The sequence below is a fragment of the Salvelinus namaycush genome, chromosome 9 (assembly GCF_016432855.1).
Source record: "Salvelinus namaycush isolate Seneca chromosome 9, SaNama_1.0, whole genome shotgun sequence".
Classification (NCBI taxonomy): domain Eukaryota; kingdom Metazoa; phylum Chordata; class Actinopteri; order Salmoniformes; family Salmonidae; genus Salvelinus; species Salvelinus namaycush.
Window position 1 is genome coordinate 40,662,886 of NC_052315.1, and position 15,857 is coordinate 40,678,742.

Below are 15,857 nucleotides of genomic sequence, written 5' to 3' on the forward strand. Positions count from 1 at the left end.
AACAATTGTTGGAAAAATTGCGTGTCATGCACAAGTAGATGTCCTAACCGACTTGCCAAAACTATAGTTTGTTAACAAGACATTTGTGGAGTGATTGAAAAACGAGTTTTAATGACTCCAACCTAAGTGTATGTAAACTTCCGACTTCAACTGTAAGTAACAGAAACATGTTTTGGAGATGTATTGTTTTATTAAAAAATAGCTTTCTGCAGTGGTTACTCCACCATAAGTGCACAACTTTCAACCATGACCAGACTTCATTTATTTATATATATATATATTTTTTTAAGGCTGAGGAGAAGTCAGTCCACCACGTTCAACCTGGATGACAACCTATCAGAGCCGGTCGAGTTCAAGAGAGGCGGAGTCCGGGCCACAGCAGGACCCAGACTGGGATGGTCCCGTGACCTACAGCAATCACCCAACACGTTAGTGTGCATGTGCAGTCACCTTGAATTAATGAGAAACAACAAGTTAGTGTGCACAGTGCACTCCCCTAGAATAATGATGATAAGGAAGTTAAATTTAAACTAGTTGGATGTTGCGCACTATAATGGTCAAGTCATTCAGAAATATAAGCCAGTGTGTCCTACTGTAATTTTCTCGCTTGTAGTGACTTGGACACCCCGTTTGCCCGCTGGTCCAAGGAGCAGGTGTGTGACTGGCTGCAGGAGCAGGGACTGGGGCTCTACCTGAACATGGCTCACGTGTGGATCTCTTCTGGACAGACTCTGCTGCAGGCCTCACAGCAGGATCTAGAGAGGGTGAGTACTGAGCAGGAGAGATTGTATCTCAATAAGACTAACCTGTGTGAATAAAGGTTAAATGGAACGAAAAAACACCTGTACACCGCAGTACAGCCATATGTTATTATAAACTGGGTGGTTCGATCCCTGAATGCTGATTGGCTGACAGCCGTGGTATATCAGACCGTATAATCTAGAGGCGAAAGAAACGCACACCTATTTAGGCGAGGTGCTGGCTAGCGGAGTGGAACACTTAAAAAAAATAAAGGAGAGCCGCACACCCTAGGAGCTCAGATGCAAAAAATGTAATGTCCAATGTTTCGACAGACAAGCTGTCTTCATCAGGGTATAATGACAAACACTGCGGGATGACTCATTTATATAGTGTCAAAAGACACACACACAAGTGTCTAATCATGGCCGGGTGTGGCCTGATATCATTGGTTAATTCTCATATATTAAAATAGCATACAAAAAACAAATGGATAGCACACGATCATAGATACAATTTGGCTGCATAAGCCTACAAACATTTACAATAGCAAAATCACAAGAATGGCTTCAGATCAAAGTCGAGACCAAAGGGAGCAAGGGTCTTTAAATTAAAGATCCAGGCAGCCTCTTGTTTTAACAATAAATGATCAAGGTCACCCCCTCTCCTAGGGAGGGTGACATGTTCGATGCCAATATAACGTAGAGACGAAATCGAGTGGTTTTCTTCCAATAAGTGGGCCGCAACTGTGCAAGTCGAGTTTTTGCACCTAATGGTGCTACGATGCTCCGAGATACGTACTTTTAATTTGTGCTTTGTTTTACCCACACAATTTTTACCACAAGGACAAGTTATAAGATAAATAACTGCCTTATTAGAGCACGTGATAACACCTTTGATTGGGATCTGTTTCCCTGTTTGGGGGTGTTTGAAGGATCTACATTTATAAGTACCATTGCATTGAGCACAGCCATTACATTTGTAGTTTCCATCCAGTAGGGGTGCAAATACACGTGCAGGGATATCTTGGGGTGGTAAATCAGAGTTTACCAATTGATCTGAGGTTTCTGCCCCGCGAGAATACGACCAAGGGAAGGTCTGAAAACACATTACTAATACTATCATCGGATCTTAGAATGTGCCAATGTTTGTGAACGATTCCCTTAATTTGTTCAGAGCACTTTGAATAGCGAGTAGTTAGAATGCTTATTTTTGTGAGACTGACCTTGAAAAAGGTAATGTTTTGTTTTGAATTTTCTCAATGGCATTATTAATCTGACCATTTTTGGTACCCCCTCTCCTTGAATTTTCTTTGCGTCTGTCGAAATCTGATTGTTTTTTACAAATTCTTTTGATTTGACAGAATTGGCTGTCGGGCAAACTGTTTCTCAAGGGAAGTGGGTGACAACTATCAGCCCTCAACAAACTGTTACGATCAGTAGGTTTCCTGTAAAGATCAGTGTATAGAACATTATCTTCACACAAGATCAGAAGATCAAGAAAACTGATTTGACGTGTATCAGATTGCATCGTAAATCTCAGATGCTCAGAACAGGAGTTAAGAAAAGCATGGAACGCCTGGTGCTGTTTTGTCACCCCTCCATAGAACAAAAATATCATCAATATACCCTTTCCAAATAATGATCTTAGGCAAGAAAACATTTTTGAGAGGATTGAAAATAGACTGTTTCTCCATGTAACCCACACAAATTATCATAGTTGGGAGCCATGGTGGATCCCATAGCAGTACCCTTCGTCTGAATAAAGAAATAATTCACAAACATGAAGTAGTTGTGTGTGAGTACTATTTCAGCCAATGTTATAATGCATGCACTGGAAGGTAGTTCATTAGGGTCACGTTGCAGAAGAAAATGTTCCACAGCTTCAATACTGCCCTCGTGTGGAATATTGGTGTATAACAACTCAACATCAAAAGTAACTAACAAAGTATTATCAGGGAGAGGATCGAGAGATTCAATAATAGAGATCATACTGCTGGTGTCCTTTACAAGGGAGGGGAGCTGTTCTGCGAGTGGTCTAATAAAAAAGTCAACAAAAGTCAGAGGGGCCGTTATTGCATCAATGCCCGCTACAATAGGGCGCCCTGGAGGTTTTGTAACATTCTTGTGTAATTTCGGGAAGTATAATAAGTGGCGATTTTAGGGTGTTGAATTGCCAAAAAGTCATGTACTTTTTTTGGTTATCTAACCAGAACTTAAATACCCATCTAGGACAGTAAAGATGGTGTTCTGAAATTGGGCAGTGGGGTTACTTCTGAGTTTCTTGTAAAAGGTGTTGTCTATGACACCCACATAAACTGTCCTATCCATGAGTACAACCGACCCACCCTTATCAGCATGGCGGGTAAGGACTGACGTGTCCAACTTGTAAGTCGCTCTGGATAAGAGCGTCTGCTAAATGACTTAAATGTAAATGTAAATGTATCGGATTGTAAATCAAGCAAAGCTTGTTTTTCATCCTTAGGTAAGTTATGGAAAGATAAGTACTCCTGTTTGTTCTTAAGGAGATGAACAACATCTTTTTCAACAAGTCTACAATATGTCTCAATAGAGTGATTGCGATTGGCTGGAGGTACAAAATAACTCTTCTAAAAGCAAGGAAACATGGGCAGGGCTCAATATCTTGCTTGATAAATTAAAAACACTCAGTCCTGTGGGTTCTGGGACCGTGTGAACGGTCCCCTCTGCCTCTGGTAGTCGTTTCTTCTTACCCCGTCGGGTGCGGCATCTCATCGGTGCCCGCGGCCACCTCCGCCCTTCCGTCGGCCCAGTCTCTCGTTGGATAAAAAACTGTCACTGGAAGCAGATGAGGCGCTGGTTGTAGAGCGTTGGTCAGACGGGGTGGATAGAAGGAAGCGGCTTCCCTCCTGCGTTTGTCATGGAGAGGAGGAGCAGGACCCCTTTTATCAGGGTTTCTCCAGAAGTAGACTTTGTCCTCGGCCTTGTCTTTTTTGTCTTGGTTGAATTTCTTGATTTTAAGTTCCTTTATTTCTGTAGACAACTTGTCCTGGAGCGCTTGGTTAGTTTTCATCAGTTCATTGAATATGCCATCATCATTAACAGCTCCTTGCAGAGCTGTGTGTTTCTCTTCAATCGTGTTATCCATTTCATTAAAATGCTTTTTCAACTGGTCAACAATTAATGTCATTAAATCAATAGAGCGTTTGTTCAGGATGGCACACCAGCGCTCACAGAAAGCATCTGTGCGCTGTCCCAATTATGATTATTTTTGCCACCTGAGTCCCCGTGGAATAATGCCTTGACGCACATAACCACTAAGAGTGACTATATGTAGATGCGTTCTCGTCTGGCGCTTAGATAAATGAAACAGTTCTTTCGAGAGGTCAGAATTGCCCCCCGGCATGTCAAAAAGGGACTCCGATACAATTATCTTATCACGCTCCCTTTGGCTATATTCAAAGTAATCTTGTTTGGGTCTTTGACTTGTGTCAGGAAAATAATTATCATTCGGCATCGTTTTAGAGATTTTTGTCGGTAGGGTGCTGTTTACTGGGTAACAGAATAATCTATAGGTGAAAGAAACGCACACGGTATACCACGGGTATGACAACTTTTATTTTTACTGCTGTAATTATATTGGTAACCAGTTTATAATAGCAATAAGGCACCTCTGGGGTTTGTGATATATGGCCAATATATCACGGCTAAGGGTTGTGTTGTGCTTAAGAACAGCCCTTAGCCGTGGTATATTGGCCATATACCACATCTCCTCGGGCCTTATTGCTTAATTGATCCCCTATGAGGCATTTTTGCCCCATTAGGCTCAGGGTTGAAGCAACCCTGGTTTAAAACACCTATTGATGAAGTCAAAGCCAGAGGCAATGTATTATTGTACTGTACTTAAGGACCTTAAAAATCAGACAAATAATTCTGTAAGGCAGCAATTCTCAACTGGTGGGTAAGAACCCAAATTTGGGTCGCGGTACGTTTTGAATGAGTTGTGGGTGTTTGAGTATTAAAAGAATACTCCAGTCTGAATTTAGAGTAAACAACTTAAACCAGGTAAAAAGTGATTACATTATTTAATCTCTCAACAATTTTTCTTCAATCACAGTATTTTCAATATACGCTGAGTGTACAAAACATTAGGAACTCCTTCCTAATATTGAGTTGCACCCCCTTTTGCCCAAGGTGTCGAAAGTGTTCCACAGGGATTCTGGCCCATGTTTTCTCCAATGCTTCCCACAGTTGTGTGAAGTTGGCTCGATGTCCTTTGGGTGGTGGACCAATCTTGATACACACAGGAAACTGTTGAGCGTGAAAAACCTAGGAGCATTGCAGTTCTTGATACAAACCGGTGCGCCTGGCACCTACTACCATACCCCATTCAAAGGCACTTGAATCTTCAGTCTTGCCCAGTCACCCTCTGAATGGCACACATACACAATCCATGTCTCAATTGTCTCAAGGCTTAAAAATCCTTATTTTTTTCCTTTTTCCTTCTACGCTGATTGAAGTGGATATAACAAGTGACATCAGTAAGGGATCACAGCTGTCATATGGTCAGTCTGTCATGGAAAGAGCAGATGTTTTTAATGTTTTGTATACTCGGTGTAATTCATTCATTAATTTAAAAGTATTCTATATTATGGCAGAATTGTTGATGCATCTCAGCATCAGATTACAGATGTTCAGATCCCATATATTCCATCAAATATTCACAGCACTTTATTTTGAACCAGTCTCTTTTTGTACTCTGTAGCCACTCTGGCCAAACATACTGTACTTTGTAAGCAGTTCATCAAATGGATGGAAGTAATCCTTGTTGTCAGGCTAACTGTGTCTCTGTTCTGCCCTGGGGGTGTGGCGTATAATACACTGACTTTGGGTGGTTGTTATCTCTGTGTGCGCATTTGCACGTGCGTGTGTGTTTAGGAGCTGGGCATCAAACACCCGCTGCACAGGAAGAAGCTCCAACTGGCCCTGCAGGCTCTGGGCTCTGAGGAGGATGACAATAAGGGCAAACTGGACTACAACTGGGTGACCAGTGAGTAGATGAACTGCCAGTATGGGGGTCAAGGTTTTATACTGTTTTTTTTTTACTATGCCTTATGTCATCTCATGATGTCTAAATTATATGGTGGGTGTTTTGAATGAATTGTAATCCAATTTACTAGTTATAAATTTGATTCAAGTGTATAAATTTGATTCAAGTGCTCTCAAAATGCAAGTTTGATTGTTTGATTTCTGATGGCAAAATTGACTGGCAGGTTGGCCAATCTCACTCTCTTTCTCGCCCTCTCTCGCCTTCTCTCCCCCTCTCTCGCCTTCTCTCGTCTCCTTCCTCAGGGTGGCTGGATGACATTGGCCTGCCTCAGTATAAGACCCAGTTCGATGAGGGGAGGATGGACGGCCGCATGCTGCACTATATGACAGTAGTGAGTCAGACCGACTGACGGTCGCGCACACACACACCCACCAATATTCCTGTCCTCAGGCCATGCATGGGTCTGATCAGAGCCACAGATAGAGAGATATATCGTATGTCTCTGGGCATAATGATCACACTGCTAGTTCACATTAGGCTGAACAGACTGAACAGCGTGGATTAGTAACACTGGAGAAGGCATAGTCTTACCCTCTGTGGACGCAATCACTACACAATGGCTTGATATAAGACCGCTCACAAAAACACTTGCCATGCACCACAATACTATTTGTTTTTTTCCATCGCTTTCGTGCAATTTTCACAAGTACAGTGCCTTCGGGAAGTATTCAGACCCATTGACTTTTTCCACATTTTGTTACGTTACAGCCTTATCCTAAAAGTCATTAAATACATTTTAAAAATCCTCAGCAATCTACACCCAATACCCCATAATGACAGAGAAAACAGGTTTTATTTTTTTTTGCAAATGTATGAATAATAAAAAAACTATACCTTATTTACATAAATATTCAGACCCTTTGCAATGAGACTGAAAATTGAGCTCAGGTGCATCCCGTTTCCATTGATCATCCTTGAGATGTTTCTACAACTGAATTGGTGTCCACCTGTGGTAAATTCGATTGATTGGACATGATTTGCAAAGGCACACACCTGTCTGTATAAGGTCCCACACTTGACAGCGCATGTCAGAGCAAAAACCAAGCCATGAGGTTGAAGGAATTGTCCATAGAGCTCCGAGACAGGATTGTGTCGAGGCACAGATCTGGGGAAGGGTACCAAAACATTTCTGCAGCATTGATGGTCCCCAAGAACACTGTGGCCTCCATCATTCTTAAATGAAAGAAGATTGTGTATTACTTTGTTAGTTACAGCGACAACCAGCACCATCGATCATAGTTAACTAGTTTTAATGTTATTCCGGCATTGACACACATAGACCACAGGTGTCATAAGAGTGTTGTAAACCATCACTCAGAACCCCAGCAATACAGTTGGGAACCACCAAGACTCTTCCTAGAGCAATCGGGAGAGAAGGGCCTTGGTCAGAGAGGTGACCAAGAACTCGGTATTCACTCTGACAGAGCTCTAGAGTTCCTCTGTGGAGATGAGAGAACCTTCCAGAAGGACAACCATCTCTGCAGGACTCCACCAAATCAGGCCTTTATGGTTGAGTGGTCAGACGGAAGCAACTCCTCAGTAAAAGGCACATGACAGCCTGCTTGGAATTTGCCAAAGGGCACCTAAAGAAACAAGATTCTCTAGTCTGATGAATCCAAGATTGAACTCTTTGGCCTGAATGCCAAGCGTCACGTCTGGAGGAAGAAACCTGGCACCATCCCTACGGTGATGCTTGGTCACCACCAGCAACATTCTGTGGTGTTTTTCAGTGACAGGGACTTGGAGATTAGTTAGGATCGAGGCAAAGATGAACGGAGAAAAGTACATAGAGATCCTTGATGAAAATCTGCTCCAGAGCACTGGGGCCAAGGTTCACCTTCCAACAGGACAACAACCCTAAGCACACAGCCAAGACAACGCAGGAGTGGCTTCGGGTGTCCCAGCCAGAGTCCGGACTTGAACCTGATCAAACATCATTGGAGAGACCTAAAAATAGCTGTGCAGCAACGCTCCCCATCCAACCTGACACAGCTTGAGAGGATCTGCAGAGAAGAATGGGAGAAACCCAAGAAGACTCGAGGCTGTAATCGCTGCCAAAGGTGCTTCAAAAAAATTATAGAGTAAAGGGTCTGAATACTTATGTAAATGTGATATTTATTTATTTTTTCTCTTTTTTTATTTGTCATTATGGGGTATTGTGTGTAGATTGAGGAGAATAAGGCTGTAACCTAACAAAATGTGGAAAAAGTCTGAATACTTTCCGAAGGTGGGGGGTGTGTGTATACAGTAAACATGTTTCCAAAATGGAGTTGCTGGTGTCTTTTTGATGGGGGTTTACACTGCTTTACTAAAATGTAATTGGCCAATACAGTACTTTATTACTGTAAAATATGCCATTTACTTAAAAGATGCTTTTATCCAATGGGACAACAGTGAGTCTAATACGCTTTCGTATGGGAATCATAAGTACAATACTGTTAAATACAATGCATGATTACAATACAAAAAGAGCTTCTTGATATCAGGGCAGCGATTACTTACCCCGTACTGGATTCATTTTTCTTCGAGTCTGATGGGAGGGATTTACTCCAGACACCCGACAAGGCCCTCATTCGCAGGAGGAAAAGACGGAGGTATCGTGGACGATGGTCCGGGTGCCTTGTTAGGATCTGTCGCTGAGAGGGTAATTGACCTTTACCATCAGTTCTATTAGCCAACTTACAATCAATCAATAATAAAATAGATGAACTACGAGCACGTATATCCTACCAACGGGACATTAAAAACTGTAATATATTTCACTGAGTCGTGGCTGAACGACAACATGATTAACATACAGCTGGCGGGTTTTAAGCTTTTTCGGCAGGATAGAACAGCAGGCCTCTACCTGAGCTAGAGTATCTTATGATAAGCTGTAGACCACACTATCGACCAAGAGTGTACATCTATATTTTTTGTAGTTGTCTATATACCACCACACACCGATACTGGCCCTAAGACCGCACTCAATGAGCTGTATACGGCCATAAGCAAACAGGAAAACGCTCATCCAGAGGCGATGCACCTAGTGGCCGGGGATTTTATTGCAGGGAAACTCAAATCAGTTTTACCTAATTTCTATCAGCATGTTAAATATGCAACCAGAGGAAAAAAATTCTAGACCGTCTTTACCCCACACACAGACACGCGTACAAAGCTCTCCCTCGCCCTCCATTTTGCAAATCTGACCATAATTCTATCCTCCGGATTCCTGCTTACAAGCAAAAACTAAAGCAGGAAGCACCAGTGACTCACTCAATATGGAAGTGGTCAGATGAAGTAGATGCTAAGCTACAGGACTGTTTTGCTAACACAGACTGGAATATGTTAGGGGATTCTTATGTTGGCATTGAGGAGTACACCACATCATTCACTGGCTTTATCAATAAGTGCATCGATGACGTCGTCCCCACAGTGACCAAAAGCCATGGATTACAGGCAACATCTGCACTGAGCTAAAGGGTAGAGCTGCCTCTTTCAAGGAGCGGGACAAACAGGCAAAGTGTCAATACAGGACTAAGATTGAATCTTGCTACACCGGCTCCAACGCTCTTCAGATGTGGCAGGGCTTGCTAACTATTACAGACTACAAAGGGAAGCACAACCACGAGCTGCCCAGTGACATGAACCTACCAGACAAGCTAAATTACTTCTATGCTCACTTCGATGCAAGTAACACTGAAACATGCATGAGAGCACCAGCCGTTCCGGACGACTGTGTTATCACACTCTCCGTAACTGATGTAAGACCTTTAAACAGGTTAACATTCACAAGGCCACAGGGCCATACGGATTACCAGGATGTGTACTCCGAGCATGCGCTAAACCAACTGACAAGTGTCTTCACTGACATTTTAAACCTGTCCCTGACTGAGTCTGTAATACCAACATGTTTCAAGCAGTCCACCGTAGTCCCTGTGCCCAAGAACACAAAGGTAACCTGCCTAAATGACTACTGACCCGTAGCACTCACGTCTGTAGCCATGAAGTGCTTTGAAAGGCAGGTCATGGCTCATATCACCACCATTATCCCAGAAACCCTAGACCCACTCCAGTTTGCATACCGTCCCAACAGATCCACAGATGATGCAATCTCTATTGCACTCCACACTGCCTTTTCCCACCTGGACAAAAGGAACACCTACAGTTCAAGTCAGAAGTTTACATACAGTTAGGTTGGAGTCATTAAAACTTGTTTTTCAACCACTCCACAAAAGTCTTATTAACATTAACAAACTATAGTTTTGGCAAGTCGGTTGTGTCATGCACAAAGTAGATGTCCTAAATTGTTTTTCTAACAATTGTTTACAGACAGATTATTTCACTTATAATTCACTGTATCACAATTCCAGTGGGTCAGAAGTTTACATACACTAAGTTGACTGCCTTTAAACAGCTTGGAAAATTCCAGAAAATGATGTCATGGCTTTCGAAGCTTCTGATAAGCTAATTGACATAATTTGAGTCAATTGTAGGTTTACCTGTGGATGTATTTCATGGCCTACCTTCAAACTCAGTGCCTCTTTGCTTGACATCATGGGAAAATCAAAATAAATTGTAGACCCCCACAAGTCTGGTTCATCCTTGGGAGTAATTTCCAAATACCTGAAGGTACCACGTTCATCTGTGCAAACAATAGTACGCAAGTATAAACACCATGGGACCACGCAGCCCTCATACCGCTCAGGAAGGAGACGCGTTCTGTCTCCTAGAGATGGATGTACTTTGGTGCGAAAAGTGCAAATCAATCCCAGAAAAGCAAAGGACCTTGTGAAGATGCTGGAGGAAACGGGTACAAAAGTATCTATATCCACAGTAAAATGAGTCCTATATCGACATAACCTAAAAGGCCGCTCAGCAAGGAAGAAGCCACTGCTCCAAAACCGCCAGACTACGGTTTGCAACTGCACATGGGGACAAAGATCTTTTTTGTTGTTGAGAAATGTCCTCTGGTCTGATGACACAAAAACAGAACTGTTTGGCCAGAATGACCATCGTTATGTTTGGAGGAAAAAGAGGGAGGCTTACAACCCGAAGAACACCATCCCAACCGTGAAGCACGGTGGTGGCAGCATCATGTTGTGGGGGTGCTTTGCTGCAGGAGGGACTGCTGCACTTCACAAAATAGATGGCATCATGAGGTAGGAAAATTGTGGATATATTGAAGCAACATCTCAAGACATCAGTCAGGAAGTTAAAGCTTGGTCACAAATGGGTCTTCCAAATAGACAATGACCCCAAGCATTCTTCCAAAGTTGTGGCAAAATGGCTTAAGGACAACAAAGTCAAGGTATTGGAGTGGCCATCACAAAGCCCTGACCTCAATCCCATAGAAAATGTGTGGGCAGAACTGAAAAAGTGTGTGTGAGCAAAGAGGCCTTACATACCTGACTCTGTTACACTATCTTTGTCAGGAGGAATTGGCCAAAATTCATCCAACTTATTGTGGGAAGCTTGTGGAAGGCTACCCAAAACGTTTGACCCAAGTTAACCTTTCTAGGACACACGTTCTGCTAGCGGAACCCCCCCCCCCCCCCCCCCCAACATTCCGCTGAAAAGGCAGCGAAATTCAAAAATATTTTTTAGAAATATTTAACTTTCACACATTAACAAGTCCAATACAGCAAATGAAAGATAAACATCTTGTTAATCTACCCATCGTGTCCGATTTTTAAAATGTTTTACAGCGAAAACACAACATATTTATGTTAGATCACCACCAAATCCAAAAAAACACAGCCATTTTTCCTAGCCAAAGATAGGAGTCACAAAGGAAGAAATAGAGATAAAACTAATCACTAACCTTTGATAATCTTCATCAGATGACACTCATAGGACATCATGTTACACAATACATTTATGTTTTGTTTGATAATGTGCATATTTATATCCACAATCTCGGTTTACATTGGCGCCATGTTCAGAAATGCCTCCAAAATATCCGGAGTAATTAGAGAGCCACGTCAAATAACAGGAAATACTCATAAACTTTGATGAAAGATACATGTTTTACATATAATTAAAGATACACTGGTTCTTAATGCAACCGCTGTGTCAGATTTTTTTTTTACTTTATTGCATGGTGTGCTTTTTACTAATCTGAGACTGCGCTCAAATATAAATAACATTTCTCCGCCATGTTGGAGTCAACAGAAATACGAAATTACATCATAAATATTCCCTTACCTTTGATTATCTTCATCAGAATGCAATGCCAGGAATCCTATTTCCACAATAAATCGTTTTTTTTGTTCGATAATGTCCATTACTTATGTCAAACTAGCAACTTTAGCTAGCATGTGTAGTACACGTGTCCAAACACTGGCGCAAGTGAAGGCAAACGTCAGATGAAAACTTCAAAAAGTTATATTACAAGTCGAATAAACTGGTCAAACTTAGTAGAGAATCAATCTTCAGGATGTTGTTATCATATATATCCAATAACGTCCCAACCGGAGCATTTCTTCATGTCTGTATAAGTAATGGCACACATTGCCATTCCATGACTAGCGCGCATGACCAGGAACTGGCAATCTGCCAGACCAGTGACTGAAACACCTCCCATCCAGTCCCACATCACACTAGAGGCTTCATTCCACGTTCTACTGACTGTTGACATCTAGTGGAAGGCGTATGAAGTGCAAACAGATCCATAAATTACAGGGAATTGAATAGGCGATGACTTTCACATCGACCCTTTTCAGAATTCTCACTTCCTGTTTGGAAGTTTGCCTGCCATATGAGTTCTGTTATACTCACAGACATAATTCAAACCGTTTTAGAAACTTCAGAGTGTTTTCTATCCAATATAAATAATAATATGCATATATTATCATCTGGGACAGAGTAGGAGGTCGTTCAATTTGGGCACCAATTCATCCAAAAGTGAAAATGCTGCCCCCTATCCCTAAAAAGTTAAGCAATTTAAAGGCAATGCTACCAAATACTAATTGAGTGTATGTAAACTTCTGACCCACTGGGAATGTGATGAAAGAAATAAAAGCTGAATTAAATAATTCTCTATACTATTATTCTGACGTTTCACATTCTTAAAATAAAGTGGTGATCCTAACTGACCTAAGACAGGGAATCTTTACTAGGATTAAATGTCAGGAATTGTGAAAAACTGAGTTTAAATGTATTTGACTAAGGTGTATGTAAACTTCTGACTTCAACTGTATGTGAGAATGCTACTCATTGACTACAGCTCAGCGTTCAACACCATAGTGCCCTCTTAGCTCATCACTAAGCTAAGGACCCTGGGACTAAACACCTCCCTCTGTAACTGGATCTTGGGCTTCCTGACGGGCCGCCCCCAGGTGGCAAGAGTAGGGAACAACACATCTGCCATGCTGATCCTCAACACGGGGGCCCCTCAGGGGTGCATGCTCAGTCCTCTCCTGTACTCCCTGTTCACTCATGACTGCATGGCCAGGCACGACTCCAACACCATCAAGTTTGCCGATGACACAACAGTGGTAGGCCTGATCAACGATGAGACAGCCTATAAGGAGGTGGTCAGAGACCTGGTCTTGTGGTGCCAAGACAACCTCTCCCTCAAAGTGATCAAGACAAAGGAGATGATTGTTGACTATAGGAAAAGGAGGACCAATGCACACCCCATTTCTCATCGACGGGGCTGTAGTGGAACAGGTTGGAAGCTTCAAGTTCCTTGGTGTCCACATCACCAACAAACGATCATGGTTCAAACACACCAAGACAGTCGTGAAGAGGGCACGACAAAGCCTATTCCCCTCTCAGGAGACTGAAACGATTTGGCATGGGTCCTCAGATCCTCAAAAGGACCTCTGTATCAGGTGTCAGAGGAAGGCCCTAAAAATTGTCAAAGACTCCAGGCACCCTAGTCATAGACTCTTTTCTCTGCTACTACACGGCAAACGGTACTGGAGCGCCAAGTCTAGGTCCAAAAGTTTCTTAACAGCTTCTATCCCCAAGCCATAAGACTCCTGAACAGCTAATGAAAGGGCTTTTCAGACCCCTCTTTGGGGTCTGAAATTTCCCCTCTTTTCAGACCCCCCCGCTGCTGCTACTCTGTATATAATCAATGCAGAGTCACTTTAATAACTCTACCTACATGTACATATTACCTCAACTAACCGGTGCCCCCGCACATTGACTCTGTACCGGTAACCCCTGTATATAGCCTTGTTTCATTATGCTGCTGCTGTTTAATTAATTGTTACTTTTATTTTAAATGTTTTACTTATCTATTTTTTTACTTAACACTTATTTTAAAATCTTAACTTCAAGCATTGTTGGTTAAGGGCTTGTAAAGTAAGCATTTCACTGTAAGGTTGTATTCGGCGCATGTGACATACAATTTGATGTGAATGGTCCACCACCCATAGGACAACTCAATATAAGGAAGGTGGGTGTTCTTAATGTTTTGTTCACTGTGTATCTGAACAATACATTAAAAAAGAATTGCATCAATGATTGTGAAAGATGTCTTTAATGACCACACCTTTGATTACACATGGGATAGAAATTATGGAAATTATATTTTCTGTCAATTCTGATGGGTGTATTGCATACTGTGAAAACAGTGTAATGTACTATCATTTACAGTACTGTAGCATATACTTTCTTTGCTATTGGATTAACTGGTTGTTAAAACAAGTAAATTGAGAAGATATTGTTGTTTCAGTGATTTAAATCAAACTGTTCTCATGGTATTTCACATACCTATATTTTGAATATAAGACTTACTGCGTTACAAGTGTTACCAGTTTGGCATTTTGTACTAGAGTTTTGAAAAATCACTGCATACTTGTGAAAATAGCACCAAAGCGATTGAAAAAACCCCGATATTATCTTGATATTACTTCGGTCAAGACAACCAAATAGAATCTCATCAGATTATATGACTTTACCTGCTGGGTAGTAGTTTTTTCTTTGCGCAATGAGAAACTCATCACTAACTCAATCTATGAGTGCTCCTGCCGGCTTTTTCCGTCTGACCTGACATATTACTCTTAACATTCTTGTTCCTGTGTGTCCTCTGTTAGGATGACCTGTTGTCTCTGAAGGTGGGCAGTGTGCTCCACCACCTCAGCATCAAGAGAGCCATCCAGGTGCTACGCCTCAACAACTACGAGCCCAACTGCCTGCGCCGACGGCCCTCCGATGAGGTAGGGCCACTGGACCACTGGTCGTTTTCATTAGGCAACAAACGAAAGAGAACTGACTGAAACAGGGCTTATTGTTGCTTTCTGTTGTTTTAAATTGTTTTCTGGTGTGGGCCCTAATGAACACAGCCCTGGTTCCAGGCATACATGAACACTTGTCAATGCTACTGTTACTGTTGTGAAGGCTCATGTCCTCACCCATAACCTCTGGCCACGTCCCTCCATTGCCACTCACCTCACCTGTCTTCACTTTGCTCATTAGCACCCTTGACTATTTAATCAGCAGTTTCTCCCTCTAGTCTTCCTTATTCCTGTTGGTGAATACATGGGGCGGCCAACTTATATTTTCCTTTCAATGTTGTGCTTGACGGACAATAAACATGTTGAGCTCCTTTTCGAGAAACTCCCCGCGGAGCAGTTTAGCGAATTCAAGCATTTCGTCTGTACAGTCGTGGCCAAAAGTTTTGAGAATGACACAAATATAAATTTTAACAAAGTCTGCTGCCTCAGTTTGTATGATGGCAGTTTGCATATACTCCAGAATGATATGAATAGTGATCAGATGAATTGCAATTAATTGCAAAGTCCCTCTTTGCCCATGCAAAATGAACTGGAACCTGCCACAAAAGGACCAGCTGACATGTCAGTGATTCTCTCGTTAACACAGGTGTGAGTGTTGACGAGGACAAGGCTGGAGATCACTCTGTCATGCTGACTGAGTTCGAATAACAGACTGGAAGCTTCAAAAGGAGGGTGGTGCTTGGAATCATTGTTCTTCCTCTGTCAACCATGGTTACCTGCAAGGAAACACGTGCCGTCATCATTGCTTTGCACAAAAGGGCTTCACAGGCAAGGATATTGCTGCCAGTAAGATTGCACCTA

General features: G+C 42.2%; 1 protein-coding gene across 3 annotated transcripts in view; it reads left to right on the forward strand.

The window, feature by feature from the left end:
• LOC120054067 (liprin-beta-1-like) overlaps positions 1-15,857 on the forward strand; it is an 84,786-nt gene that overhangs the window by 63,304 nt on the left and 5,625 nt on the right. For all 3 annotated transcript variants that reach the window (XM_039001440.1, XM_039001442.1, XM_039001441.1), the window contains exons 17-21: positions 291-428; positions 614-764; positions 5,655-5,766; positions 6,069-6,157; positions 14,856-14,978. In XM_039001440.1, the coding sequence (XP_038857368.1) occupies positions 291-428; positions 614-764; positions 5,655-5,766; positions 6,069-6,157; positions 14,856-14,978 (613 nt within the window). The remainder of the gene's footprint in view (positions 1-290; positions 429-613; positions 765-5,654; positions 5,767-6,068; positions 6,158-14,855; positions 14,979-15,857) is intronic.